Genomic DNA, 27,389 nt, shown 5'->3' on the forward strand with positions numbered 1-27,389 from the left:
GCTCAGCACAACTAAAGGAGGAAAACATTTTACAAACAAAGACACGCACATTTCAGCCGAAGTCAGGGACAAGGGATCTGAGTGGTTGAACACAGGACGACAAGCCACACAGCACATGAGATGCACTCTGCAGTGTTTGTTCCAGGCAAAACATTGTGGGAAGGTCTACTGTGCCACCAGTGCTTTTTATGATGAGAGAACCTGGGGACTGGTGGAACAACCTGGGGGCTGGGTGGAACAACTACCACCAACTCATCATCAGAGTTGTATCTAAAGCTCCTGCAACTTCTCTATAGTACACTGTGCCCCAATTCCTCTCCCTAAGCCAAGCGAGGCTCTAACACCAGGCTAATGGAGCTGTGTTCACACACAGCAGGAACACGCTGGGCCAGGGGGAGCACTCATTCCATGGCAGAAGGGACAGGAATGTTTCAGCTACCAAAAAAAGCTGTTTGCATTAAGAACCACCATGCTTTGTACAAAGCTTAGCCCAGGAGACAAATGGCTGGCATTTCTCTTCCCACATCTCTGACTTATGTTTCTGGTCTTGCCCTGAAGTGCAGACAACCTCCAGGAAAGCTACTGCTTGTTTTTCCCAGTCCTGCCAGAAGCAGGAGGAAATAAAATGATTGTTTATCTATTCAACAGATCTAGAAGCTGAAGGCTCAGTACAGAAATTGAGGCTTTGGGTTTAAAAAGCAAAGGCACAGTTATTTATAGAGCATCTCTTTCTCTGACTCTGCATACCAAATCCCCACGTGCGTCTCCTATTGAGGGATCTTTTTACAGCTGATATTAAGTTTGGCTCACAAAGTGCTGCTTGCTTCCTGGATACTTACGGGTAATCCCAGTGGCCCTCTGTCTCCTTTTTCACCCTGGGCACCCTTCTCTCCTTTCACTCCATCAATCCCTGCTTCCCCCTAAAGGAAGGATGGAGCAGAAAATAAACCACCATAACAGCACTTATATAACAAACATTCCTCCCTTCAGAGAGAACTGGATAGCAGAGGGAATACAAGAGGCAGCAGAGTAATGCTTTAGCCCAATTCTCAGCCTAATTTGAAGAAAACCACTGTCATTCAAATTACCCCTGTGTGAGCACCTGTTTTAACTCAGTGGCAATAAGAGGAGACTCAGGCCCTGTGGGTAAAGATGTTCAGAGGAGAGCTGAGCTCACTCTGGTGCTGCTCTCCCTGCTGTTGTTGCTGTACATATATTTATATATAAATAACCAGAAGTTATCTGACGCGGTGGGTTTACATTTTAAGATGTGCATCCAGTGGAAATGAATGACAGGTGTCTACAAGCCTTGAAGAAAAATCATACAGAAATGATGTTTGGAGAGACTTTTGTAAATGCTAAAGCATCAGTTTCAACAATTAAAAAAATAATCAGCATTCTTTTCCCAGCTGTATTTTTAAAATTCTGCTTTATAAACTATAAAGCAGTATTAAACATAATACCCCTTTTTCTTAAAGTCAAAATGTAACCCAAAACTTCTTTCCTCCTCATTGCTGTTCATAAGGCTTTTTAAAACATACCCGTCCCTTTTAGCACCCAAACAATGCTGGTGGCCAAAGGACAATTAGAATTAAGACACTTGGCACATTTTCCAATCTTTGTTCAGAACATCACCAGAAATATGCAGCTCTCCTTTAGCATTTCCACTCTACTATTTTTTGTGTAGGCAACTGTTTCACAGCAGGCAAGCCAAAGGTGCAGGCTGAGCATTTAGATGGAGATTAGAAAGATTCTCACCACCAAGGACGGTGAAGTTCTCGAGTGCTTTACAGCAGAATGTACAGGGTAATTTTAAGACTAATTTTTAGCTAGAGCTCAGTTCCTTAGGACTGTGTGCAGACTATTCATCCCACTGTACAAACCTCCACCCTCCAGACAAAGATTTCAACTGTGTTCTCATGGGCAGAATTCCATGGACCAGTGAATTCCCACTTCTCTGCATGAAAACGGGAGGGAATGACCATTTTTCTGGGTCCTAAAATGAGAGCTCCTAATCCATTTCCTTCAAGAACGTATCCAGAAGGATTTATCCTCTTACCAAGATGGAAGAAAAGTACCACCTGAACTAAAAAGATGTTACTTAAGGGAATTCTAGTACCTGGGACAAGTTTTGTTACGTTTCAGTATGTAATACTTTGTGCCCTTACCTTGGGTCCTGGGACACCCTGAAGACCCTGTATTTGGGATGAGAGACAAGATGTAAGTAATGTTTCAGGATGTTACAGGTCAGGATGTTACAGATGTTAATGTTACAGGTATCCCAGTTAAGCATGCAGTACAAAGGTTTTGCTCTCTGGGGCAGGAACACTCAGCCCAAAGGCCTCTATATTTGTGTAACGGGCACTTCATGTACTGTTCTCATCTCTAACCAGGAGCCTCTTGCCAAGCACACCCTGGCAGGGGGCCAGATGTGCTGTTAAGACAATTCCTGCAGTTGATCCCTTTAATCCCATCCAGCCCATCTCACTACTGTCTTCCCTTTCATCTCCAACTAACAAAACCTTCTTTCTTTGCCCTCCCAGCCCACTGCAGCTCTGACCTGCTCTGGGGGTGGGTTTGGAAGTGATACTAAGCATGTTCCCATTTCAACACTGCAGTGGTTCTGGCTGTCTTCTCCACACAGAATCCTCCCCAGCCACTGCCTGCTCTAATCCCATTCCCATTCCCTCGCTCCTCAGGTGAATAACTCAAACTTACTGGAGGTCCTGGAGGGCCTTGGGGTCCAGGGGGCCCAGTTATCTGGAAAGCAATGCAAGAGAAGCCACCATCAATGTGCTGCCCTCAGGAGCAAAGTGGGGCTGCTCGGAGGGGAGACAGGACACAGGGTGCAGCAGAGCTCCTCCACCAGGCTGGGAAACCTGGACTCCCCCTAAGGACTGTTAGGAAGCAGCAGCAATCCAGGACTGAGTGGCTGGCAAGCAGCAACAGGACTCAGGGGAGGGTTATGCAAAAGTTGCCAATATTTAAGAGGAGGGAAAGCAGTGAGGTTTTTTCCAAAGAAAGGTCCACTTCCACTACTCTACCACCATTCCTACAAGGAGGCAGAGGGTCAAAGAGTAAAAGATATTAAAGAAGGTGTCTGGCTCCATATGTGTCAATAGCTTGTGGGACTTCTTGCTGCAGGGCACCCCAAAGCTAGGGGTGAGCAGGCAAATTCAAGAACAACAAAATCTTTTGGGAAAAAAACAAAAATATGTGTATATATACACATGCAAATAATTGCCAGGAAATAATTTACTGCAAATACTGAGGAAAGTATTTGTTATGCTTTCCAAGATCTGTTCTTCCCTAGGCATTCCTTATTGATTGAGGGTTGTGAGACAGATTGTTCTTGTGTCAGGGAAAGGAGGGCATCAGGAGCCAGAGGTGGCTGGTCCAGCCCCACAGCATAAGGCTTGCTGTCCTCAGCCAAGGGGTGTCACCAGAGGGGGGTGTGCCAGTTTCCAGCAGCACTGCTGCCAGATCACCCCTCCCCTGCTGCCGAGATCACGCAGGAACACGGGAGCAGTGACCTACCGACTCTCCTGGATTCCCTGTGTCTCCACGCTGCCCAGGCTCACCCTTCTCTCCCTGCACACAACAGCAGAGCCCTTCACCACCAGCTGTGCTCTGGAGTCTCCCTCCACTGAAGCTGCCTGTGAACCACCCATGGGTTGGCAAGCAGCAGTTCCCCCAGGAGAAGTGGGAACAGAGCATGTGTTTCACATTCCCTGTGTGCTGCTGGAGGTCTGATGGACATTCTGTGACACCTAACAAAGGGGTAGGGCTCTGAGGCTCCCAGGATACTCAGCACTTTGGGAAATGTGCTGCTCTATGCTATTTTCTCTTTACCAAGCAGGAAAGAGCAGCCTTTTCTTTTCCATTCTTACTGTCAATCCTGGAAGTCCAATGGGCCCTGGCAATCCTGATGGTCCTGGTATCCCTTGGTCACCTTGTTCGCCTTTCTCTCCAGTGGGGCCATCTAGACCCTATAGATCAAGAAAGACTCGTAGAGTTTTGCACAACTAAATCAGGCAGACATAGAACATATCAGTATAAGAGCCAAGATGGCTCTGGTCATCCCAAGAGTGCTCTGAAAACCTTGGATATCCACTGGGTATCCAGGGAAATGCAGGACTTCACTAACATTGAAAGCAGAGGGGCAAATGGCTGAACATCCTCCTGTCACTGTGGATGTACCAGTCCCCAGAGTGGGGATGGGGTGCTGCTTTCCTGCCTCCAAGTTCTGCTCAGGGTTATGCAGTTTGCTGGAGTCTGTGTTAGCAATCACTCCCCACAGCCAGCTCTTGAGACAGCTGGAGTTTCATCCTGGTAATCCCATAGAGAGGCAGGAAGTCATTGCATAAACCCCCCTGAGCAGTGCTGGGGACACAGAGGCTGTGACAGACTGAAGCTGGGAGGCTGGGCACTCTGCCCCAGTTAGTGGCTGGGTTGTGAGGGGTTACCCCATGCAGCTGCCCTCCCAGGAGGGGTTGTGCTGGTGCCTCAGCCTCTGGATCACAGTCACACCTGCTTGCTGCCAGCAGCATTTCAGTGCCAGCAAGACACCAGGCAGCAAGCTGAGGAAGGGACACGGTGCCCAGAGAGCAGCCACTCCAGCAAGAGGACAATACACGTGCCAGGAAGCCAGCATCTCCTGTACAGTGACACTTCACACAGCAGCACCCACCTTGCAGGGGCTCTGAGGCACCCAAGGAGTCCTGGGGCCTCGCCCCATAAGCTGGGTAGCCAGCAGGACTTGGAGAGGCTTTGATTTACTCACCGGTGACCCTGCTTGTCCTGGCTCTCCCTTATCGCCCTTTTCTCCTCTGACCCCGATGTGGCCTGGCTCTCCCTTTATTCCAGGAGGTCCATCCTTTCCTGGCAGCCCCTGAAGCCCAGGGGGGCCCATCTCTCCAGGCTTGCCACGTGGTCCCTAAATGAAATTCACACAACATAAAGTGAAACACTTAGAGATGGAGTAAAGCACAGAGCTTCTTTTTTCTGCTCATCTTTCCCTCCCGGCTATGCCCTTTGGAGACAGGACAACGTAGTGTTTCCATGACAAATGTTAGGACACTGACAAACCATTAATGCTCCTTCTTGTGAAGCAAAATACTTTTTTCCTCGTGGAAAAAGCAACTGTGTGATGTCAAAGACAGAGATGACCCCAGGTAAGACCTGTGAAGGGAAGAGCATCATGCCTTACCTTTTCTCCGTCGTGGCCTGGAGGACCTGGCAAGCCAATTTCACCCTGAAACACAGAATTGTTACTTTGGCAGTTTGAAAGCAGCTGTTCTGACTCCTTCTGTGGAGCACTGTGATGAAAAAGGGCAGGCATTGCAGAAATAGCCTGCACGGACTACTCACAGGAGAAAAACACACAAAAAATCCAGGGTTTTTTCTCATAATCACCAAGAATAAAGCATGGAAACACCTGAGGTTTTCTGCAGTCATAGAATTAAAAAAAACCCAAACCCCCCCCCCAAAAAAAAAAAAAACAACAAAAAAACAAAACAACCAAAAAAAAAAAAAAAAAAAAAAACAAAAAAACCACAAAACCACCCAAAAAACCTCATGGAAACCCCTGTTGAAACATTATATTATGTGACTGCCTGAGCATTTTCCCAATCTTGTTGATCCTGCCAGCTCCCAGTGCTGTCATGCAGTCCCCAACCAACACAATCCCACAGTTTGGTTCCCACAAGCTGCTTCCTGAAGGGGAGGGCAAGTAGAAAGGATCCTTCATCTTTCAGATTAGGCATTATCATTGTGGGAAAAGAGATTTTCAGGATATTGTGTGTGAGGAGGAGTGGCAGAGGACAGCAGGACAGTCTGATAGTGCTGGACAGGAAATAAAGGAGCACTGGGAAGAGTTGTGGGTGGGAATTCTGCCTGGGCCACTCTGTGTTTCCCTGAGGCCTGCAAGTGCTGAACTGAGACAATACCTTCTGTCCTGGTGGCCCTGGAGGTCCAGCCACACCTGGACGTCCTGGGGGTCCCTAGATAAAGAAAAAATTATTTTCATTTTTGATATATTTTTGTGCTTTGAAACCAGACACCTCTCCTAAGTTTAAGGGGCAATCACAGAGGAATATTCCAAGGGATTCCTTAAATCATATTTTGTTGGGAAGATGAGCAATGGAGAGCCCTGAGAGTTGCTCTTCCCTGCTCCTTCTGAGCACTCCCTGTTCTGAGCAGCATGTATGACCTCTTAAAGCAGAGAGATGAAAGCCCTGATTAGAATTCAAGTGCCAAGATCAGAAGGCAAGATGTGCTCTTCTTTCAGCTGTCAGCTGCCCCAGCTTTAGCTCCCAATTGCAAAGGCCAAGTGTTTTAGCTGCACCTAAATTGTCAGGCCATCTGCTTAGGATGGACATATGGCTACTTGTGTAAAACCCCACAGCATGGACAGGAACTCACCATCAAGGCCAAAGTTCGTATTTCCTAGGAAAAAAAAAGTGAAAAAAGTAATTAAAAAATAAAACAAACATTGGAAAACTAAACTTTTTCCTGGAGTTGGCTTGTTCTCCACTAATGTAACAATGGCCCAAATGAGTAAGGAGTTCACAAAATTAATAAGAGGGGAAAAAACCCAAAAGAAACCCAAACTAAATACTCACTTCAAGTCCCACAGAGCTGTTATTCTACAATTTCTCCATTTTCCCTGTGGAGCCTAGGCCAGCTTGGAGCTGGGCACAGCCACTCACTCTCCACACTCCACCCTCACATTCCTTGTGAGGAAGCTTTGGTGACTTTATTCACCACCCACCCCACACTGTGGGCCACTCCCAAGGGCATTCATGTGACCTGTATGTGAATACACCAGCCCAGCCAGTGCACAGGTATTCACCAGAACACTGCAGGCAGTGAGCTGTGGGATGAAGGGGACTGTGGCACAACCAAGTGCTTCTCTTCCCTGCAAGGAAGCAGATCTGCACTGTTCCCTGTCTGCATCCTTGAGAAACAGTAAAGCAGCCAGCAGTCACCTCACAGGACAGGAGGGCAGATGCTCACCTGGAGAGCTTCACTGATGTTCCCATCATAGTCCATCATTTCATCCTTCCCAGGCTCTCCTTTGGGGCCCTGCAAAATACCAGGTCTTCAGCCACGGGCTGGGACTGCCCTTCCCTTGGGGGGCTCAGAGCTGTGGTTCATTCTGCAAAAGGGGGCTCAGAGGGGCCCATTTCACAAGTGTCCAGTTTTTCATTTATTAAAGAAAGCCCCTGCAGTGCAGGAGATTCTACAGAATTGTAACCAGCCCAGCTCAGACCACCATAACAGGCATCAAAGCTGGCAGTCTGGGAAGAGGTGAAGTTGAGGCCAGAATCCAGGAACAGGATTGTCCCGACCAATTGTTAGATGTGTGGATGCATCCACCCTCTTGCTGCCCTTTTCTGGTAGGTCAAGGGCCTGAGTCCAGATTGGGATGTCCAAACCCACCTCCTCCTATGAAAGAGCCACCCTGAGATGGCCTGGGAGAATTTTCTTCCTCTAATGTAGGGGTGAGGGTATGGAGTGGAGAAACAGCCCACCTCAAACTTAGCCACTGCCCATCTATGAGTACTTTTACTGACAGCAAGACCCAATCTGGACTGTCAGTGTGGTCCCACTATCCTTAGAGCCCTCTGAAGGGCCAAAACTCTGTCAGTGAAGGAACACCTACCCTTGGGCCCATGGGTCCCTGGTCTCCTGGTGAACCACGTTCCCCCTGAAACAGGAAGATCACAGTTTTAGCAAAGCCTGTCCCTTCACTTTCTTGAACTCCAGGTATCACACTCTGCTGGCTCTCTGAAACAGTCTGGGCTAGACAGCTTGATTTAAAATTCTCCTTCTCAGCTAAGTTTTGCACACACAGGAACAAATCTGCAGCTCCTGAAGCTCAGAACCCGGAGCTGTGCAAAAGCACTCCTTACCTTTTCTCCTGGTGATCCTGCAGCACCAGGCTGACCAACGTCACCAGCTTCTCCCTGACAGGGAGAGAAAGGGAAAGGCATGGCTTTCTATTGTGTTGAGAGGGTGCAACTTCACTGCTGGCTTCACATTTCCAGGAGGAAGAACTGCAGAACTGCACCAACCAAGCACCCCTCCTGTGCTCCTTCTCCTCAGGTAGCCCAAATCTCCTGCCACGACTGCCCATGAGGCACCCTTCTGTTCCACCCAGTGCAGAGGGAATGTTCAGACTGGTTTCTCACAGAGCCTAGAGGGGAGTTATATGAGCACAAGAAGGGGATTTTCCTTCCAAAAACAGTTCACAGACTCTCTCACCTGCAGCATACAGAACAACAGTACTAGAACACTCTGTAGAACCTGACATCCCTCCAGCAGGTGATCAGAGGTGGGCACAGATGAATACAACCTTTGCTCCTTCCTACACACCTTGTGCTGGGTGCAGTCCCTCACAACACAACTCTCTGAAGGAAAAATCACTCACCTTTGGTCCAGGGGGTCCAGGCAGACCTGGAGGGCCAGGCTCTCCTTTAGCTCCCACCAAGGCATTCTCAGCAATTCCCTTGTCTCCCTGTTTGCAAAGAAGAACAAGCCACATGTCTCAGTTCAGACTCTGCACCTCTGTAAGTTCCCTTGCCAAAATACTGGCCAAGACAAGATCCATCAGCTGGACTCCTGATAGCCCAGAGAGCACTGCTCCAGAGGCAGCAGCTGGCCAGGAACCAGGACAGCATGGTCCTGCCTGAGGGTCCTTGTGGAGCCCTGCAGCAGCCACAGCCACACTCATCCCCTTGGCTGCATCAGGCAACACAAGGCTGCCTGTGGACAGGCCTCATCCCCCAGCCTCCCTTTGAACACTCTGTTCTTCTGTTGATGAAACTGAGCTGATTAAACCACACGATGATGGCTTCTTTTGGAATGCCTCCCTCTGGAGCTGTAGTCATCAGCCACTCAGCCCTGCACACCACGTCCTTTGCACAGAGCAGATAATAAGGCAGTAACAGGAAAGTTACCACTACACTCTCATCCCTTCCTGAAATGGCCACTGGCATTCACTGCAGTGTCTCCTTTCCCAAAGAAAAAGCACCCTGTGCAAGTCTGATTTGAAAGGTGTGATTTCTATCTGAAAATCTCAGAGCACAGGGCAAACACCAGTTTCAGGGCTTAGCTTTACCTGACCGGCCCTGGGTCTCTCTGAGCACAAAGTTACTCCTCCAACTCAGAGCACAGCAGTGCAGCTCCCCAAAAGCCCATCACCTCATCATCCATGGATCTTGGAGCAGGAGGGAGGCTAAAATGCCACGTTACATCTGGGATCATGCTTTTAAAGGGGAAGTACTGGAACACAATTCCGGGGCCTTGGTCCCAGGACCACAACCTCCCCCTTACTGCATGAGGGCATGCAATTCCTACAAAAAGGCATCTTTTGTGTGCCTCCCTCACATCCCTGTCTGAAGATGACATTCAGCTGAGCAGTGCAGAACATGTTGCCACAGTCAGCTAAGAATGTGTGAGCTGTGCACAGGAGGGAGGGAGGAAAAGGGGTGAGAGTGGCCCCACCAAAAAAAAAAAAAAAAAAAAAAAAAAAAAAGAAAGAAAGAAAGAAAAATTAATTCAGGAAAGAGACAAACCTTTGGGCCAGGAAGTCCAGGAATTCCAGGGTCACCAGCTCGTCCTTTCTCACCCTGTTGGCAAAACAGACATGGTCAAGGTTGACTCTGCAGGCTCTCCATCCTGGAGAAGCAGTAAAAGGGTGATCTGCTCCTGGTTTCACACCCTCTTTCCCTTCCCTAAGGATTTTATTTTGGGCACAGACCTTGAGCAGTACCAGCTCAAGACATTACAAGTTTTTGCCCATCCTTTTGACTATCTCTGCACATCATTGCCATTCCTCTCCAAAGGAAGGTGAATGAGAAAGGGATCCAGGGTCCCCCCTGTGCATCTTCCTTATCCCTCTGGTCTACTAAACACTTTTCCCTGTCACTTCTTCTGCACAGGCTTTCCCTGATCCATATGCCCACAGAAGCTGTTGCCCAGGGTGAATTTTAGTTGGAGTGCAGGACTTTCTCCATGCCCTGCTCCTCTTCCCTAGCTCCTAATCCCAGACTCATCATGCTCTCAAATAAACCCAAGCAGTGCAGCGTCTCAGCTGGCAGCCAAGCTCCGGGACACGCACTGGTCGTGTAAGCAGTGAAGACAAGAGTGGCAAAAATGGCAAAGACAGCAGCTGATGGTGTAAGATGATGCCTGGAGAGCTGCAGGCTGAGCTGTGTGAGGCACCATGGAGGATGCCACGGGCACTGAGCAATGGAGAGCATCCAGCATTCCCTTGGTGAAGTGGCTTTGCTCAGTTCACCATGACACCTGGGCCATATTTTCAATATTGGAGCTCAATGACTGGTCTTTATGTTGAAGTTAAGATCTCTTCAGACCATTCCACCCAGCTGCTAAATTCATGGTTTCCAAGTACAGTGTCCTGTTTGGGAGTCTGCATTTTACCAGGACAGAGAGAGATATTGGAGGTTTCTGTTACCCTGAAGAGATGTTTCAAATGCATCACCAGGGAAAGGTGTGTTCTTAGCCACTATCCCCACAGCTCCAAGACTCAGCAACTTGTCCACATTATACAGAACAACTCAAACCCTCTTTTCCCCCACAGGTGGCCAGCTCTCTCCTGGAGCCATGCTGCTGGCCTGCAGAGGCTGGTGCTGCTCATCAGAGCTCAAGGGCACGCATCTGACATGCACGGGACTTGCATCAATGCTCCAGGAACAGACATGCACTGGTGGCTTCCTGGAAAATAATCTACTAGCAGCAATCTTTTTGTCAGGCAATTCTAGAGTGCAATGACCCCTTTCTCCAAGGTAATTTGGCTTCCAGCCACCTGTAAGCCCCCCCTCCCCCAGCTTTCTTTCCCTGCCAGAGCATGCACATTGTTAAATTAATGCTTCTCTCTCTGGAAAGAGGGAAAATATTTTCAGGACCTCATACCCAAGGAAAAGGTTTGCCATTGAAGGTTTTTGTAAAACTATAATTCATAATCCTGTCCCAGAGCTCCATGAATCCCTGATTCTGCCTTGGTATCCCACTTTTCATTCAAGGACTGTTTTGAATACATGTGTCCATAAGAACTACTGAAAACATCCTGTGCTGCCAGAACTAGGGTGCAAAGCAGTGGATTTCTTGAGGAAGGAGGTCATATTACTGAATCCCTGTTTAGGGTGTTATTTCTGGAGTCAAGAGAAGTGGCACTGTCCTTAGTCGTTCCTGGGACAAGACTGCATCCCAGGCATCTCATGCTGCCCTGCCTGCCAGCAGCCCCCACCTCCTGCAAGCGGGAACACACAAACACACTTCACCAAGGGGGCAAGAGCCAGCACAGGACACATAATCCCCTGCAAGCACGACAGTGCAGCACACGGCAGCTCCCACTCGCAGGAGCACAGCGCTGCCAGGACACCCAGCCCAAACACGCGATGTCCTACCCGCTGCCCCCTCTTCCCTGGCAAACCTGGGGGGCCCATCCTCCCTGGGACTCCAGGATCTCCCTTCGTGGGGAAGAAAAGAGACAGAGAACGTGTGTGTTATATGGCTGTCACATGCTGTAACATAACCCAGCCAGCCTCAAACAAGGGGAGGCAGCTGCTCCGGGATGGGGCACTAGTGCACCGTGCCTGCCTTGGGAACTCGCACCCGGACACGCTACACTGAGATGGGGACGGCCCTCTGCAGGGACATGGGAAGGCTTCTGGGGGCACAAAGTGCTGGGAGGCAGAAGAGGGACAAGGGAAGGGGCAGAAGGAACCTGCTTCCTAAGCAAATTGTGCCCTGTGTCTCTCGTGGAGTAGGGAGGAAAGGTGGAAGGCAGCTGAAATGTATTCCCATGGACACAGACATGAGCAGGAGCATGGAAATATTTGCAGTATGGTCCCTCCCTCACTTGGTATCACTGTATCCTAGTCCATTTTGCTTAGAGTGGCAGGTGCCATTAGGGCCTGGATTTGGGCACTGGGAAGTACACAGACATTCCTCAGCTCCCTCAGCTGCTCAGGGAGGGGAAAAATACACAAACCAACCAGAAGTGCAGACTCAGAGCAAAACCTTCTGAGAGTACCTTTTCTCCTGGAGTCCCAGGCTCACCCTGGTGAGAAAGAGAGAGAAAAATTGAGTGACAAACCAGGAGGAGAGAGTACAAATCCTCCTAGAGCTATCAGAGTGGGGAAAAGAACATTCATCTATGGGGGCCTTGAGCTGGTGGCACAAGAGTGCTTCAGTTGCGTATTTTTGTGCCTGGAACTTCTTTTATCTTCATTAGCGAGCTCAGGCTGCCATAAGAAACTACCAAACCTCAGACTCATGGCTTCCATAGAACAGAGTAAGCACCTTGCAGTACTTGCAGATGTTTATCAAATACAAAACAGCAGAGCAAGACAAGACTCATGTGCTGGCACAGCGGAATTTGCCACTCCCTGCTCTGTTTTCACAGAGGAGCAAGGCTGCGGGTGCAGCCGGGGGAGGCTGTGCTGATACGAGTTCACCAGACCCGCTGCCGGGTAGCAGGGGTGAGGCTGGAGACAGGTCTGGCACCTCTGCCAAAGGCAGGCAGTTCCGATATTCCCCATCAGCGGGAGCTGTCCGACCATTCTCCAGCGCCTTGCGCTCTCCCAGCTCTAGCCCGTGCCCAACCAAAGGCACTGCAGCCCAAAACTGACCTTCATCCCTGCGGCGGCCATCCCGGGAGCGCCCTGGCAGAGAGAGGAAAGACAGCAACACCTTGTTTGAAATTAATCGGACAGAGATTTTTTTAAAACGAAACAGCATCAGTCAGGTGAAACTAAAAATGCAAAAATCCACATCTTCTTTCCACAACTCAGAAGTAATGCTGTAACACCACACAGCACACATCCACACTCCCTGAGCAGCTGTTCACCTACAGCAGTGGCTCTGGGTTCCAGAAAGCTCTTCCAAAGGCAGGCACCATGAGCACAACCCAGTCAAAACAGACAGATTTCCACCCCCACTGCCCCCGGTTTTAGTCCTGCAAGTGAAGCAAAGGCCAACAAGCAGAACAGTGACAAATAACTGAGGAACGCAAAGACAGACCAAGGACCAAACCCCCACTTCAAGGCTTGAGCCCAGATACCTCAGCTCAAGCATCCTGGGAAAGGCTGGCTCATACCCTAGAGCCTTGGTTTGGCTATTCCCCCTCAACCTGCTCTTATCACAGAAGACAAACCCTGCAGTAAAATGTTTCCAGGAGAGCTCTGAAGCCAGACACCTTAGGGGAAAAACCAGACTTGCAAGCACTGCAATTCAGGTGTCATTCTGCAGTGCAGAGCAAACCACCACCATGGGACCCTGGAGTGCAGGCTGCCCTGCCATCCCAGACAGGTGCCTCAGAGCCTCAGGAAGCACCACAGGGACTGCCGCATTTCCCTCAACAGCACTGATGCAAAAAGCAGGTTGTCCCTGTCAACCATCCTCTCTGAAATCTCTGTATCCCCTGTGTTAGCATTAGTTAGGTCCTGGTTAGAAAAGGTCCAGTTAAAAAGGCAAATATGTGGGATAACTAGGGAGAGGGGAAGGAGTGAAGTGGTGTTAGAAGTTGGGAAATATGAGGGTGTGGGATGTAGCACATGAGGCAGTGCGGAGGACTGGGAGCCAAGTTCAAAAGTGAAAAAAGCTTGGAAAAGTTCAAACAAGGAGGAGTGGGGAGCCAGAGAGCAGCAGGATCATACCTCTCAGCTTTCTGAAACAGAAATCAGGGACAAAAGCTAAAAAACACAAGGACAGAAGATGGAGATCAGGGATTCTATGCAATAAATGGGGGGGGGGGGGGATGCATTCCAGATTGTCTCAGGGTCAGTAGGTTTTAGTGAACACGGGCTAGAGTCATGAAAGGGATAACATGCAGTAAGTGCCTTTGGTTAGGCCTTTGCAGAGCCTTGGGATGCCTGTTCCTCATTTTTCAGCCTCTGAACAGCAGTGAATGTGGATCATGTTATTTTCTAGTATTTACCCTTAAACTGCAATCCACAGACATGCAGAGCTGCTCACACACTGAGCCTGATTCATCCCTGCGTTAGCCCAGGCTCCCACTTGGGCAGCCCTGCTCATCCCAGCTGGGCTAACACACACCTGCAGTGGTCACCTGGGACAATTTACAAAATGCCAATTCCCTACAAACATCAGCAACTGGCTGCTCTCATTGGTATAAAGCATTAAGATCCTGATGTTGCAAGTCAGCATCAGACTGGGCATGCCATTTGCTCTTTAAAACACATCTTCCCCCACCACTGCCTTCATAAATTAGGCCCTGTATTTTGCAATTTAGAAGCGTGAATAATTCAGCTGAGGACAGTCACTGGCTCACAGACACACACACAAATGCCTGTGCATCAGGGGCAGTCGAGTGCTATGGGTGAGGTCAGGCAGACAAGCGTCACTCCTCTGGTTACAAGGTACCTTAGAGCCATGTCTTCCTGGCAGCCCTGGCATGCCTCTCTCCCCCTGGAAGCAGAGCAAGACACACAGAGAAAGACAGCAAGAGACAGGAGATGAGTGCTCCCAGGGCTCCATGAGAGGAGTCCAGGGCACAGGTGATGAGAAACCCTCCTGAGAGAGGTAAGGCACCATTTTCTCCACCTGACTGCCCTAGCTGGGGCCATTTCCCATCAGAGGCCCCTCTCAAGACTTACAGCAGGACTGACCCCACTCAAGTGCCATAGCCTCCATACCCTGCTACCACATCTCAGCATGCTGTAGGGCACAGGGAGGCACTCGGCCTGCAGTGACCCTGGGATGAGCAAACCTATTTGGAGAGACAGAGAATCCAAGGGCTGCCTTGTGCTGTTAGCCTGAATTTGTCTGCTGATAACTGGAAAATAAAATATCTTCAGGCAATCTGCATACTGCCCCTGTCATTTTGTTCTGGGTGTTTAGTCCTTGCTTAAAATGGCTATATATAGATATATATATATATATATACTTTTTTAAAAAATAACTTTTTGTAATTACAGCACCCTGTGAACTGTATTTTGTAAAACAGCTTCTAATACCATAATATACATGACCTAGTGTGGCCACCTCCTGCCCTACAGACTACTTAACTACCCTATTTTCAGCAGTAAGAAAAGTAAAGCAAAAATTAGGAACACTTTATACTGGAGAAGGTGGATTGGTCTCTCTCCTTCCCAACTATGCTCCCTGTCTTTTTTAAGTGAGACCCAGCAGGGAAGACCGATGCTTTCTGCTGGGAGACACCCACCCTGCTTGCAGAGACCATCCCCATAGGGCAGCCCAGCCTGTGACAGTAACTCCCCTTCCCAGAGACCTTCCTGGAAGAACTGCCTGCCTGAAGAGCTGTTTAATTATTTCGCCCTGCAAAAGCAAAGCCCCCTCTGTGAGAGGGAGCACGGTAACCCCCACAGGGGCAGCTCAGAGCAACCACCCTACACTGCGTTCCCTGATGACGCTGGCACAGCCCCCGGCACCGGCGGGATCACACAGGCACTAGGGCTAATTAGAGAGGGCAGCAACAAACGTGACACCGCACCACTGAAGAACAGAAAGAAACCCAGCGCCGGAGAAAAAGCAGGAAAAACAACTCTGCGGAACATCTTTAAACCCTTAAGCGTTTGAAAGCCATTGTAGTGCAGCGAGTACCCGCTGGGCTGCTCCCTTTGTGATCCGCGGTGCCCTGGGAGCTGCACACGGTGCCGCAGCCGGGCAGCAGCACCGCCCACCAAAAGCAGCACTGGAGCGGTGCAGCCGAGTCAGGAGCTGGGTACCAAAGGCAAAACACCCAGCGCTGCTCCCCAGGGGGCTTCAGGAAGGCAACCGGTAGCACCTCCCAGTCTCATGCTGATTTAGGAACCAGTAGACCTCCTGAGTTTCATGCTGATTTAGGAAACACTCAGATGTCTCTGGAAGAGTTAGGCTACACCTCTCCCCTTCACACAGAAACCTCACGCTCTACCTGCTGTGAGCAGCTTTATCCCCACTGGGTGCAAACGATGCCTCACGCTGATCGGCTCATCAGCTGCCAATTAAAGCAGACACCCTTCCTTTTTGCTCTTTACTGTGAGAGGCAAATTATCAGGGGTTTATTAAGAAAGGCTGTGAATACTTTATGGCTCCTTCCTCAGCATGAGAAAAAGCCTTATCCTGTGGATCTTTCAGGGCAGAAAAGCAAGAAAATATCAATGAAGCTGAATGTGACAGGCTGGGGGCACTAAGTCAAATGCTCATTCAAGTGGCCCAGGTGATCACAATCACTGCCTAATGACCTTCATGAGACACAGATTTAGGTCCTTACATGATCAAAGTACAAACGGTGGCCACAGAAAAAAAACAGCTGAGACACAATCTAGGTTGTGCTGTACCTACCACTGGGTGGGGAGAGGTGATTAAATGAACAAGGGGTCTGTGTGATACTAGGAAACCTCTTCAGGCCAGAGATATTCTTCACTGCCAGCCAAAGCAGTGATATTCCACACAAAATTGGCCACTACAGCTGAACTATGAATCATGGTGTTTGTCCAGGGCTCCTCAAGGCAAAAAGAAGGTAAAATCTAGTCTAGGTAATTGGATCCAAAGTTGGAAGATTTAAAAGTCTTCCAGAGTCCCAATCAATCCTCCTAGGTGGGAGGACAACAGAAAGAAGCAATTTCCAAAGACAACAAATGCACGTGCTGTTGGATGCTCAGGAGCTGCTACTGAGTGAGGTCTGGCTGCTGATTTAAGAACGTGTCTGCACTTCCCTTTCAACTCCTCTGAGCAAAAAGAAAGGAAGTCAAGAGAAAAGTGAGCTTGACAGTAACAAATGATGGTCTGTGTGTGAAAGAAGCTGCTGCTTTGGGGCTGTGGAGGCGCCCCTTTGGAACTGCAATTTAGTATCCCAAAAAGTGGGGAGGGTTTAATCTCCGCTCTTCCTAAGGTGGGGTGCGTAAGACATAAATAAAGGGCCAAGTAGCAAGACTGTGTCTCCAGGGTGGCCCTGAGTCAGGGAAGGCTCTCACCCTCTGGATGACCCTGAGACATGACTGCAATACCTGGAGACTTTCCCTTTGCCAGAACCCACATGAAGAACTGGCTAGTGCTTGTACATGGGCATGAGCAAAGCAGGTGTTCCAATGCTAGCAGTGAAACATGGGAGTTTCAGCAAGGACTAAACACAGCTTCTCCTTTCAGCCTTTTCTCCTTCCCAGGCAACATTCTGACTTCCTTCAGTACAATTTAATGGGAGATGTGCTGTTGAGAGAGCAGCAAACTGCAAGCCCTCAAATCACATCAGTTCTGGGTGCAATTCCACCTTCATTCACACTGGCACAAACAGGAGCAACACCTTTGTGCGTGACAGAATTACACTGATGTGGAGATGGACACAGGGAACCTTTGGACTCCACATCCACTGTAGTATTTCTGAGGAGGTATTGTCTTCTTGTAGGAAGACAATCACTGCTGCACTGTTCAGCTATGAACCCAGAGCCTGCATTCCCAAAGAGCATTTCTTTAAACTCCAAATAATGCATCCTTGGTAAGCTCTGAAGGGGCCTTTTCTCTCTTCAAACAGTAATTCACCCAGATGGAAAAGATATAGAAAGTGTATGTGCTGCACGATAAATGAGCTGCATGCCACACACTAAATACTTGAAATGTACGTGTCCCACTTAATGCCTTTCCAAGTATTACAGGACCAGTCTTTCCTCACGATGTCTAAGATGTATGGCATGACACAGTGTGCTCTGACTGCCATGAACACTTGCCAATGTTGTAATGTTTTAAGCACAGCCTACATTGAGTAATATACTTTAAATATATGGGTACAGTAAATTTCAGTCAAATAGATAACATCTGGGCAGAGACCATATGAGCCTGTAAAAAGTGTCCAGAAACAGACAGAAAAGCTGGTGCCAAACCTCAGCCTGAATGGCGGAGTTTGAGTGGATTTGATGCGTCAGCTAACCAGATTTTATGAGGAAACCCCAACCTAGCCCATCAAATAGAGAGATGTAACAAATCACCAGCAAGCTTCATAGTCAGAGAAATGCCTTTGGTAAGCATCGAATTCCACCGAACGGATGAAGGCAGCGTTTACTGCCTGAGCTCCGAGTGCCTGTCTGTGGTCAATCAGAGCACAGATGTGTACTCCATCAAATACCCCACAGAGCTGTCTTACACCCAGCTTCCCCTTACAATCCATCAGCCCAAGGAGCAGTATCTCCCAGGTGATCTACTGTGAGTTAGAAAAACATATTTGTCATGCCTACCTTTATGCCAGCATCCCCTTTTTCACCCTGCCCAGCAAAGGAGAGAGAGAGGGGGAAACAGGGAGGGACAGTAAACATAAATGGAAACCAAGCAAGCAGTAACAGCAAGAGACAAAGCAGCCAGAAGAGGGGTGTGATAAATGTAACCCCAGCAGTCCCTGTCTCCTGACAGCAACATGGTACCAGTCAAGCACTGGCTGCAGCCCTCCCCTCCCAGGGAGTGCAAAGGCACTTTAGGTCCTTGGGGCAGATGCTGGAGGTTGTCCATACTAATGCTTTTCTACATTATAAGGGTGTAGAAACCATTAAAACATTTCATGGTCCAGGGTACCCTCATTTTCACAGCCCTGGTGCAAAAGCCTCTAAAGGCTGGGTTGGTTTTATTCTTTAATGGGGGACTGTGTGTAGGTCCTGGTTCAGGACAGCATGGAATCACCTTGGCCAACAATTGCCCAGATTCTTCACACAGGAGCAAGTGTTCCTGTCTGTGTGGTTCATTCCAGGCTCTAGAGAACTGCCTCCAACCCTGGCCTTTGGTATCCCTTTAGGACAGGCGTGTGCCACTTATCTGCCCCTGAGAGGTGCCCCCACTGACTCGAGTTTAAGGGTTACCTTGGGGCCAGAGGCTCCAGGGAGGCCATGGGCACCAGGCAGACCTGACTCGCCCACCTCACCCTGAGGAAGAGAACAAAGAAAACAGTGGAAGAAGCAAACACAGCAGCAAGAAAAGGAGCTGTGGGTTGCCAGAAAGGTCAGCAGAGGTGTGAGAGGGATGTCCCACACTGAGGTGTCCCACACACACCAACCTACCCCTCAGTTTCTGGGAGAGGAGCACCACTCTGCATCAAGAAGGATACTCAGTGTATGAAATGTATGGAGTGAAGGGAGCAGTCCCATATCCTACATCATAGCTGAGTTAACAACTTTCCTCAACATTTAGCCTTCTTTTCCCTTCCTGTTAAGATTTGGTCCCCAACATTCATCCATTCCTTCCAGCTTTCCCAGGGAAAGCCTTGGGCTCATCCTTCAAGATCAGTGTGGGCTCTTGGCTCAGCAGTGAATGAGCCAGACAAGTTGTTTCATGTAAGAGGAGCTGGTAGGAGAGGCCCTCGCTGTGAGGTCGCTGCCGAGAGCCGCCCGCCCTGCGCACACGGGACAGGACGGGCTCCTAATGGAAAACCCGACGGCTTGCTGGGAGAAGGGGCAATAAATCGTGTCTGTCTGCAGGAGTGGGCTGTGGTCTGCAGGGGCTGTAATTTCCACTTCCTGACATAACAAAAACTTCCCCGTTTATACAGAGCTAATTAAAAAGCTCTCAGGTCTTGCCATTTTGCTTGCTGAGCACCCATAAAGCAATGTGGAGATAACAGGGCACACAGGATTCTTTCCTGCTGGGAACATTCACCTTCCCCTTCTCCAGCTGCCATCTCTTTAGCAGTATCTCTTCATTCCCCTCTCTCCCGTTTGATCTTCCTTTGTGTTTTTCCCCTGTCTCTCTTCCTGTCTCTTCATTACACCCTCCGGGCTTGACAGCCCTGCTGTTAATCAGCTGCTGCTGAAGGCATTAGGGCATTGCCAGCTTCTGCCTTTTAACCCAGAGCAGGAGTGACTCTTTCCTGTATCCCAGAGAGCAATAGCCAGGGATTTGGCCCTTTTCAGCCTCCATTTGGGTTTGGATGCATAAGAAATGTATTTCAGCCTGGAAGTGGTGTAGAGAGGCACACACACACAGGGAGATACTTGTTCCATAGCTGCTGGAGAGTTAAAGATAACTCCGGGCCCGGGCTCTCTTTATACACAGGTGATAGCAGGGAATCTGTGGGACTGTTGCAAAGCCAGCAGGAGCAGAGTTCCACAGGAGGTTCCAGCACAGTCCACAGATTTTCAGCCATGATTCCAGAAAGCACCAGCGCACTTAATTCATTTAACAACACTGGAGCTTCCCTCCTTACCTTTCTGCCAGGGTATCCCTGAATCCCAGCGTCTCCCTGCAAAAGGCAAAAAGACAAAAGAAAGTGAGGCTTGGCCTGAGAGGGACAAATCTCTGCCCTTTTCCCTGGGTATTGCTGAGATGGAGAGCATTCCATGGGGAAAATTCACCTTTTGCTCAGTGATTCCAGTGAGTTCCTATCCCTTCAGACCCACAGGCCAGCATTACCTGTACTGGGCTGAGCCCTGGCAGGAAAGCCCTGGCAGACAACTAACATGTGTCAGCTCTGTGTACCAACTCCACAGTTCCAATCTCCTCACCCTGGCTACATATCTCAGATAAAAACAAATTAGGTTGGGTGGCTGCAGCTGAAAAACAACAACAACCACCCCCTCCCTTGTACTTTGGCAAGTGAATAAATGGGAAACCATGGCAGAGTTAACAATAGCATTGCAAAATCCATTCCTGAAGCACTGGGAAATGCTTTGAGAATGGAAGAAGCCAATAAAGCTGTGTGTGGCAAACAATTTTGCAAGATGGGCTGATGAGGCGTGCCTGGCTCAGTCGAGATGCAACTCAGACGTGTCGCCTGGATGAAACCCATGAGTCAGCACACGGGCCGGGCCCCAGAGGCAGTGCTGAGCTGGGTTAGAAATCCTTCTCAGATGTTTGATGTAACCTCTTTTACCCCTCCTCCATCCATCAAAATGTACACATCTGTCCTCGTCAGGAGAGTCCATCTCTGCTCATCATCTTTCTACACCTCTAAGTGAGGTGAGATGTCTCACCTTTGGTCCAGGAGGCCCAGGTAAGCCCTGTGGATAAAATCAAAACAGACACTGGGGTTGGAAAGTGTAGACATTACATGGACAGCAGGGTGATGGGGGGGTGCTGGCTGGTTTGATTTGAAACAGCCCTTAGAGATTTGCACTGGTGAGCTCAAACATTCCCAATCTATTCTTCATGTAGATATCTTAGTCCGTACACTTAAACAAACTTATGCCCATAGTGCTCCATCCCCCAGGTTTGTTCTTGCTGATTTTGAAGACTAAAAAGCTGCTTTGCCTTATGCATTATGCTCCAGAATCTTTTCTGTTTCTCTGGCTTGCTTGGGGAACTTGTTCCCAGCCCACTGCAGCTCTGGAGTAAATCAAGCATTTGCAGCTTCCTCTGGCAAGCCAAACAGAGAGAGTATATTAACAAACAAACCACTTGTGTCTCTAAATGAGAAATAACAAAAAATTTACCTGATATGAACCATGAAGCATACCAGGCAAACGTGTGTGTAAATATAAATAAACAAAATATCTATGCAGGAGCTGCCTGTGAGCAGGCAGGAAAGGAAAACTACTCTAGATATGCTCTGATGCCTATGCCACCTGCTTTGGTAATTCAGGTGTTTAGCCATCCTGTCCTTGGCTCCTCAGAGAGAGATGGAGATCTCTCAGAGAGAAATGAGGGTGCTAACCCCTGTATTGTGTGCGGAGAGCTGCATTTGCCTCCAGGGATAAGACTTGCTTGTCCTGCTAGCAGACCTTGAAAACTCTTGGAGATGGAAGTTCCTTTAATTCCCAGTGGCTACAGAGCCAGCATGCCCCTGGAACAGAGCTGGATTCTTGTACCCACCTTTCCATCTCTGCCAGGCTTTCCAGGTTCTCCTGCTCTGCCCTGTTGCAAGAGAGGGGTACATTAGCAGCACTTTCTGTCCTCTGCCCTGCCATTCAGCAATGGCATTATTTTATAAATGGTGCTTCTGCTCCCACCCTCCTCGGCTGCTTGCTAGGACAGGGACAGGACTTCAAAGGGGTGGCAGGGAGCACGACAATTACACCCCATGTGTTACTTCCTCCCCGGGGGCATCTGCAGGGGCTTAGGAGGAGGAAATGAGCCTGGTGTCACCCACTGTGCATCCAGATAGCAGCAGTGCCCAGTTCACATCCCTGCCTTCCCTCTCACTCCCCTCTTTCCCCGGAACTTCTTCCTCTCCACACATCCACATTCTCTGCAAGCCTCCTGTCCGTGGCTATCTCAGCTTCACTAGAACCAGCAGTGCCCAGAGGAAACAGCCTGTGCCCTGGGGGATGGGGAAGCAGAAGGATTTCAGTTTTGGTAAGGACTTACAGGGGGTCCAATTGGCCCAGGACGTCCTGGGATTCCTTCAGGTCCAGCTGGTCCAGCGGGCCCTGGTGGACCAGGGGGCCCCGGGGGACCTTGGATCCCCGCCTGTCCTTGTTCACCCTGCAGTTTGGAAAACAAGAGTTACCAGCAGGCAGAGCAAAGCCTTCGCACCATCACCCTGAGGGCCCAAGGCAGGCCAGCCTGACTGAAGCAGAGGAGATAGAAGCAAGTCCCAGGTTACTGCCAGGAGAAGTTTCCAAGAGTGATGGAGAGCCCTGCCGAGGACAGCTGGGCTGCCTGGGAAGCAGGAGCCAGCACCCAATGGTTTGCAAAGACATCTGAGATCACCTGGTCAGAGCTCCCTTCTAGAGGGATCTAGTGATGACAAAGCAGTCCAAAGAGACCTTTTTCTTCACTGAGCCAGCCAAGTAAAATTTATGTGTCAAAGACCAACATCTCTTGAGTCTCTGAGGAGGCTTTCCAAAGCACTTGACAGTCACATGTGAAGCAAAGCGTCCCGTGACGACACTGGCACTTCCAGGCAGAGCCACAGTGTCTCACCTCAGCCAGTTTTCCCCCCATACTATATTTGTTGGACAACACTCCCTCTGTTTTGCCAAGGACCAAAAGTAGAAATGCCACAAACCCAAAAGAAAATAACACGATCATCATGGCATTCCTGGAGCCCACCCAAGGCAGGCCCATGTACACCAGGCAGAGCCTGTTTTTCTAAGATTTAACAAGGCAGTGCATGCTGAGCCACCTGCCATTTTCAGCTCTCTGAGATGGAGCCGTTTGAGCCGGTTCCTCCCCAGGCCCCTCAGTAGCCATTCAGTGGCTGTGGCTCATGCCTCAGCAATGTCATCTGGCCCAAAGGGCCTGGACGTGGCACCAAGCGGCACTGAGGAGACAGTGGGTTGGAAGCACCACACTTGAATACCAGACTGCTGATCTATAATTGATGAATCCAGCGAGCTCCTAGGGCACTGTGGCACCCATGCTAAGCTGTTTGCTTATTAGGCTCACCTCCCTAGATAAAGTACCACGACAGCTTACTGCTAGTGATCCAATTTAAATCTGAAAAACTTCCTTTGGTGGATCCATGGGAAGCTAGAAACCAAACATGGCTGTTTCTCAATTAAAAGTCAGTGGGTGTGCAGTTGGGTCTCTGCTGCATTTATCCTCTCTACAGCCTTATACACTGGAGGAAAATGCATCAAATCTGTCCCCTGTGTTCCTACCAAGTGCACTGTTTATCCTGGCTGCCTTTAGTAAAACATGCAGATACAGGGATGTTTGCTTTATTTAGAATGATAAATGAAAAGTAATAAGCTGCAAATTTCATCCTTTCTGCCATGAGCTCTATTTAAAAGAAAATTTCCAAGACGTGGGCCAGGCTCACGAGAAACTCGGTCACATGTGGAGCAACAGCCCTTTTCCTGTGCCTCGCTGCCCAACCCGCAGCCCACGCTGGGAAGCCTGCAGGGCCAGGCAGGAGGGGTGCCCTTGCTTCTCCCCATTTTTAAAGTGGATCTTCATTCATCCTGTGGCCCTTGCAAGGGAATGCAAGTTCCTTCCTAAACTTCCTTATCCTCCATACTCAGTGTTATTCAACTATCCTGTAAATGGTCTCATAGCTTTTAAATATGGAAGGTAATTTGGATCTAATGAAGATGTTGGGAGGACACTGGAATATATTTTTAGATTTCCTCTTGCCTTAACCTCTCATTCCAGCTTCAAAGACTTTCCTCACACTGCATCTTATAATATCCCCAGCATGGGTGCACCATGGGAAGGCAAAGGGGGCTTTGCCCATCTTACTTTGGCTCTCTCTCTATTCCCACCTCAGCTACTCTCTGTCAGCCCAGTCCATGCTCTGAATTTAGGGCACTAAAATGATGCATGGTGCTGGAATGGGGTGCTGGTAGGGGACAGGGAGCTGGGCAGAGCAGGAGCCCTGCCCCAGCACAGGGAGTGGCTGGAAGGAGCTCACCCGAAGTCCTGTTTGCATCACCCTCACTTTGCTCTCTTGGGACAGCAGGCTTTGCTTAGGCAAGTGCCCATCCTTGCAGATCCCTAAACACACAAAGTGTTATTACCACATCATTATAGTCTCATTAACGTGTTCAGCATAAACGGACCCCCACAGAGCTAAATGGACAGTAAGTGGACACAGTAAGTGGGAGATCAGGTGTCATTTTCCTCAGTTGTCATTCTGTATTTTTAGCTGTCGACTGGAACTATTTTTCAGTTCTTTTAAACACCAGCCAGCCACCCTGACTGCACCCCAGCATTGCAATGCTTGCTCAGCCTCCTCACAGAGGACCCCACTCAGTCCATGCCTCAGCTAAGCCCCAGCCCTTGAGCAAAGCACTCCTGCTGATGTGCTCAGAGGTATCAGCAGGATTTTCCTCTCTTCCAGGCGCTGGTGCTAACATCCATTTTGCAGCCTCACTTTTTTTCTTAGTACTCATACACTGTGCTCCTGGAATTGCCTGGTGCTGTCAGATCTTGTAGGAGCAGACCACACCCTGTTGCATTCAGAGAATGAATACAGCAAAGGCAAAACGGATCATGGCAAAACTCTCCGGTGAAGGTTTCCTCTGCGGACAGAGGGAATTTGCAGCCCTGGCTGACGACAGGATGCAGGGCAGCTATTCAAGTTTCCCACTTCATCCTGGAGAGGAACTTCAGCTTTCAAAGCCTTCCCAAGAGGTCAGTCCTTGGCCTGGCTCTCCAGACTGTCACTTTGAAGGGCAAACAGCGCGATCCATGGGGCTCTGTGTGGTGCGAGTGCTGAATCGATAGAAACTGAACTGAAACCATGGGCTCAAGTGGGAAGGTCAGGATTTGTCCAGAGGTAGGCAAGGACCAGGCACCTCATGGCAAAGGTTTCTTGTATCCTGCAGTTCCCTGCTGGCATCTGACTGTCTAGACAGGCAGCAGGGTGACAAAACCCAGCCACTTAATAAAGAGTGCCCAGCACACTTCAGCGGAGTAATTGCAGCAGTTTGTCCACACAGGAAAGCTAATCCCAATTGATGGAATGAGAGAGCATAAAGTGGGCTCATTAAAAGCCACATGAACTCTGACTATGGACACTCTTATTCACTATTCATATGGCCATAATTCACTTTATGAATTCATTCCCAAAATAAACTAAACACAAATTATGGCCCTGGAAACCAAAATAAATGTGTTTACACAAAGATTTAATGCAATTTAATGAAACCATTCTAAGAGCTTATTTAAACACATTTCCCCAAGTGCCTCAGACTAGACTAGCCCTTAGAAGAAGTGTTCGCCTATTCATTCATCTCAGTTAAATTTCACAGACCTTAGATGAATTTCAGCAAGAGGCTTCCAACCTCTTCTGGAGATTGAATATGCAGGAACTGACTCCTTAAGGGAGGAGGCTGCTTGTCGACAGCCCCAAGAACAGCTTCATGGCCCATTTATTTTAGTTCAAAAATCTGGCTTCACTGCATTTCTTTTTAGCAACAATATCTCATCAAAGATTTCCTTCACTTTAAAGGAAGTCCCTCAGCTCTGCCTGAAACTCTTGGAAAGCCCTCTGTAGGGGAAGAAAGACAGGTAGCAAGCTGATTAATTGCAAGCATTGGGATAAGCTCAGAAACAGGCAACAAGGAGGAGAAGTCTACCTGGAAAGTGCGTCTCTTTATGACCGGAGGTGGAGCCAGCCGCACTGAATTGAGGAGAGGCAGCAGCTGAAGAAGATCAAACCAGAAGGTCGCAGGCCAAAGGAGGCCATTAGGGCACCGAGAGTCAGAGAGCAGCCAGGGGAGAGAACAGAGAAGAGGGGAACAGAGAGACTGCCATGAAAATGAAGCCCAGCAGGAGAGCGGCGCGGGGCGGGCGCAGCGCAGGTACCTGCTGGCAGACCTCTGAGCTCCTCCGTGCTGCTCACGGGGGCACCCACCAGGGGCCAGCCTGGCACGTGTGGGGTGCCCACTCGCCATCCCAATGCCCCCACTGCACAGAGCTTTCACAGCTCCCTCTGCTCGGAAACAGAACTTAGCCAGAGGATTTCTGACTCAGCTCTGCTGATCTCCTTAGGAACGGCTCACTGCAAGACATCCCTCGCTGGCTCTGCTAGGCTGTCCAGCAATGGGACTGTTTCTCTTAACTTTCATCACCATCAGACTTGGGGCAACTATCAGAATTACAATTTTCTCCAAGTTTTCCAAGTGCAGTTTTCTAGCTCTCTTACAGGAAACCCAGTGTATCTCCAGGTCTCACCCTTCCTCCAGGTGTGGAAGGGAGCTGAGAAAGGCTAGCTGGGGTCAGCAGAGAGGTTCTGCCTGGTTCACTTAACTTGGCAGACACAACCACCATGGCCAAGCAACAAGACCAGGCCTTGGAGCTGGACACCTAAGCAGGGCATTGCCCTGGCAGCCTGCGCTTTGTTTTTCCTTGCTCAACAGTATCATCACCTTCTGACTGCTTATAGCCAGGAATGCTGCCTTAGGGCACAAAGCTGACCCGGACACACAGAATCAAATGCACTAAAGCTCAGGAGCATTTGTTCATCCTTCTGCAGTATCCAGTTTCCACTTGCATGCACGCTGCTGTCACCCTGGCACCCACCATGTCGGCTCCAGGCCCAGGAATGCTGCTCTGGCCTGATCCACTTTCCTGTTCCTATCAGTTTTCCATTGAAGCTGCTCTTGATTTACATAGGGAGAGGCGAGAGAGAGCCTTTCTGTGCTTGGGCACAAAAACGTGCCCATGTGTGACATTTCCCCACGTGAGCTGTGCACTCAGATCCCAGAGGTGTGCCCACAGGCGTCCCACCACAGAAACCATACACTTCCAAGGAGCACATTTTATTCCCTTTAAACATTGTACTTCACGTGTGCAGTGAAAGCAAGGATCCAGTCCTGTTGCAAAGAGAAGTAGTAACCCAATTTTGCAGCATCATGATCAAGTGGTTGTGTTCAAATGCACTGATCCAGACAGCCACAAGCTATCACTCCAAAAGCAGTGCTGCTGGAAATTCAGCTGGGCTGATTTTACCCAAAGGCAAACTTCTCCTTTCTAAAAGACAGTGCAGGAGGCCCCTTAGCTCAGGAGAGCCAGCTAAGCTGGCTTTGCCTGGC

General features: G+C 49.2%; 1 protein-coding gene across 11 annotated transcripts in view; it reads right to left on the reverse strand.

The window, feature by feature from the left end:
* Nucleotides 1-27,389, reverse strand: part of COL13A1 (collagen type XIII alpha 1 chain) — a 57,807-nt gene that overhangs the window by 12,762 nt on the left and 17,656 nt on the right. For 4 of the 11 annotated variants that reach the window (XM_053984273.1, XM_053984274.1, XM_053984277.1 and 1 more), the window contains 24 exons: nt 25,932-25,997; nt 22,273-22,389; nt 21,778-21,819; nt 20,940-20,966; nt 20,174-20,209; nt 18,834-18,896; nt 18,222-18,248; nt 14,416-14,460; nt 12,663-12,695; nt 12,065-12,091; nt 11,436-11,498; nt 9,582-9,635; nt 8,435-8,521; nt 7,917-7,970; nt 7,667-7,711; nt 7,018-7,086; nt 6,424-6,447; nt 5,949-6,002; nt 5,210-5,254; nt 4,784-4,936; nt 3,891-3,989; nt 2,719-2,760; nt 2,169-2,195; nt 840-920 (listed from right to left, as the gene is read on the reverse strand). In XM_053984273.1, coding sequence (XP_053840248.1) covers nt 840-920; nt 2,169-2,195; nt 2,719-2,760; nt 3,891-3,989; nt 4,784-4,936; nt 5,210-5,254; nt 5,949-6,002; nt 6,424-6,447; nt 7,018-7,086; nt 7,667-7,711; nt 7,917-7,970; nt 8,435-8,521; nt 9,582-9,635; nt 11,436-11,498; nt 12,065-12,091; nt 12,663-12,695; nt 14,416-14,460; nt 18,222-18,248; nt 18,834-18,896; nt 20,174-20,209; nt 20,940-20,966; nt 21,778-21,819; nt 22,273-22,389; nt 25,932-25,997 — 1,380 coding nt within the window. The remainder of the gene's footprint in view (nt 1-839; nt 921-2,168; nt 2,196-2,718; nt 2,761-3,890; nt 3,990-4,783; nt 4,937-5,209; nt 5,255-5,948; nt 6,003-6,423; nt 6,448-7,017; nt 7,087-7,666; nt 7,712-7,916; nt 7,971-8,434; nt 8,522-9,581; nt 9,636-11,435; nt 11,499-12,064; nt 12,092-12,662; nt 12,696-14,415; nt 14,461-18,221; nt 18,249-18,833; nt 18,897-20,173; nt 20,210-20,939; nt 20,967-21,777; nt 21,820-22,272; nt 22,390-25,931; nt 25,998-27,389) is intronic. The other 7 variants (XM_053984275.1, XM_053984276.1, XM_053984278.1 and 4 more) reach the window with 7 other exon arrangements.

Source organism: Vidua macroura, chromosome 8 (assembly GCF_024509145.1).
Source record: "Vidua macroura isolate BioBank_ID:100142 chromosome 8, ASM2450914v1, whole genome shotgun sequence".
Lineage (NCBI taxonomy): Eukaryota > Metazoa > Chordata > Aves > Passeriformes > Viduidae > Vidua > Vidua macroura.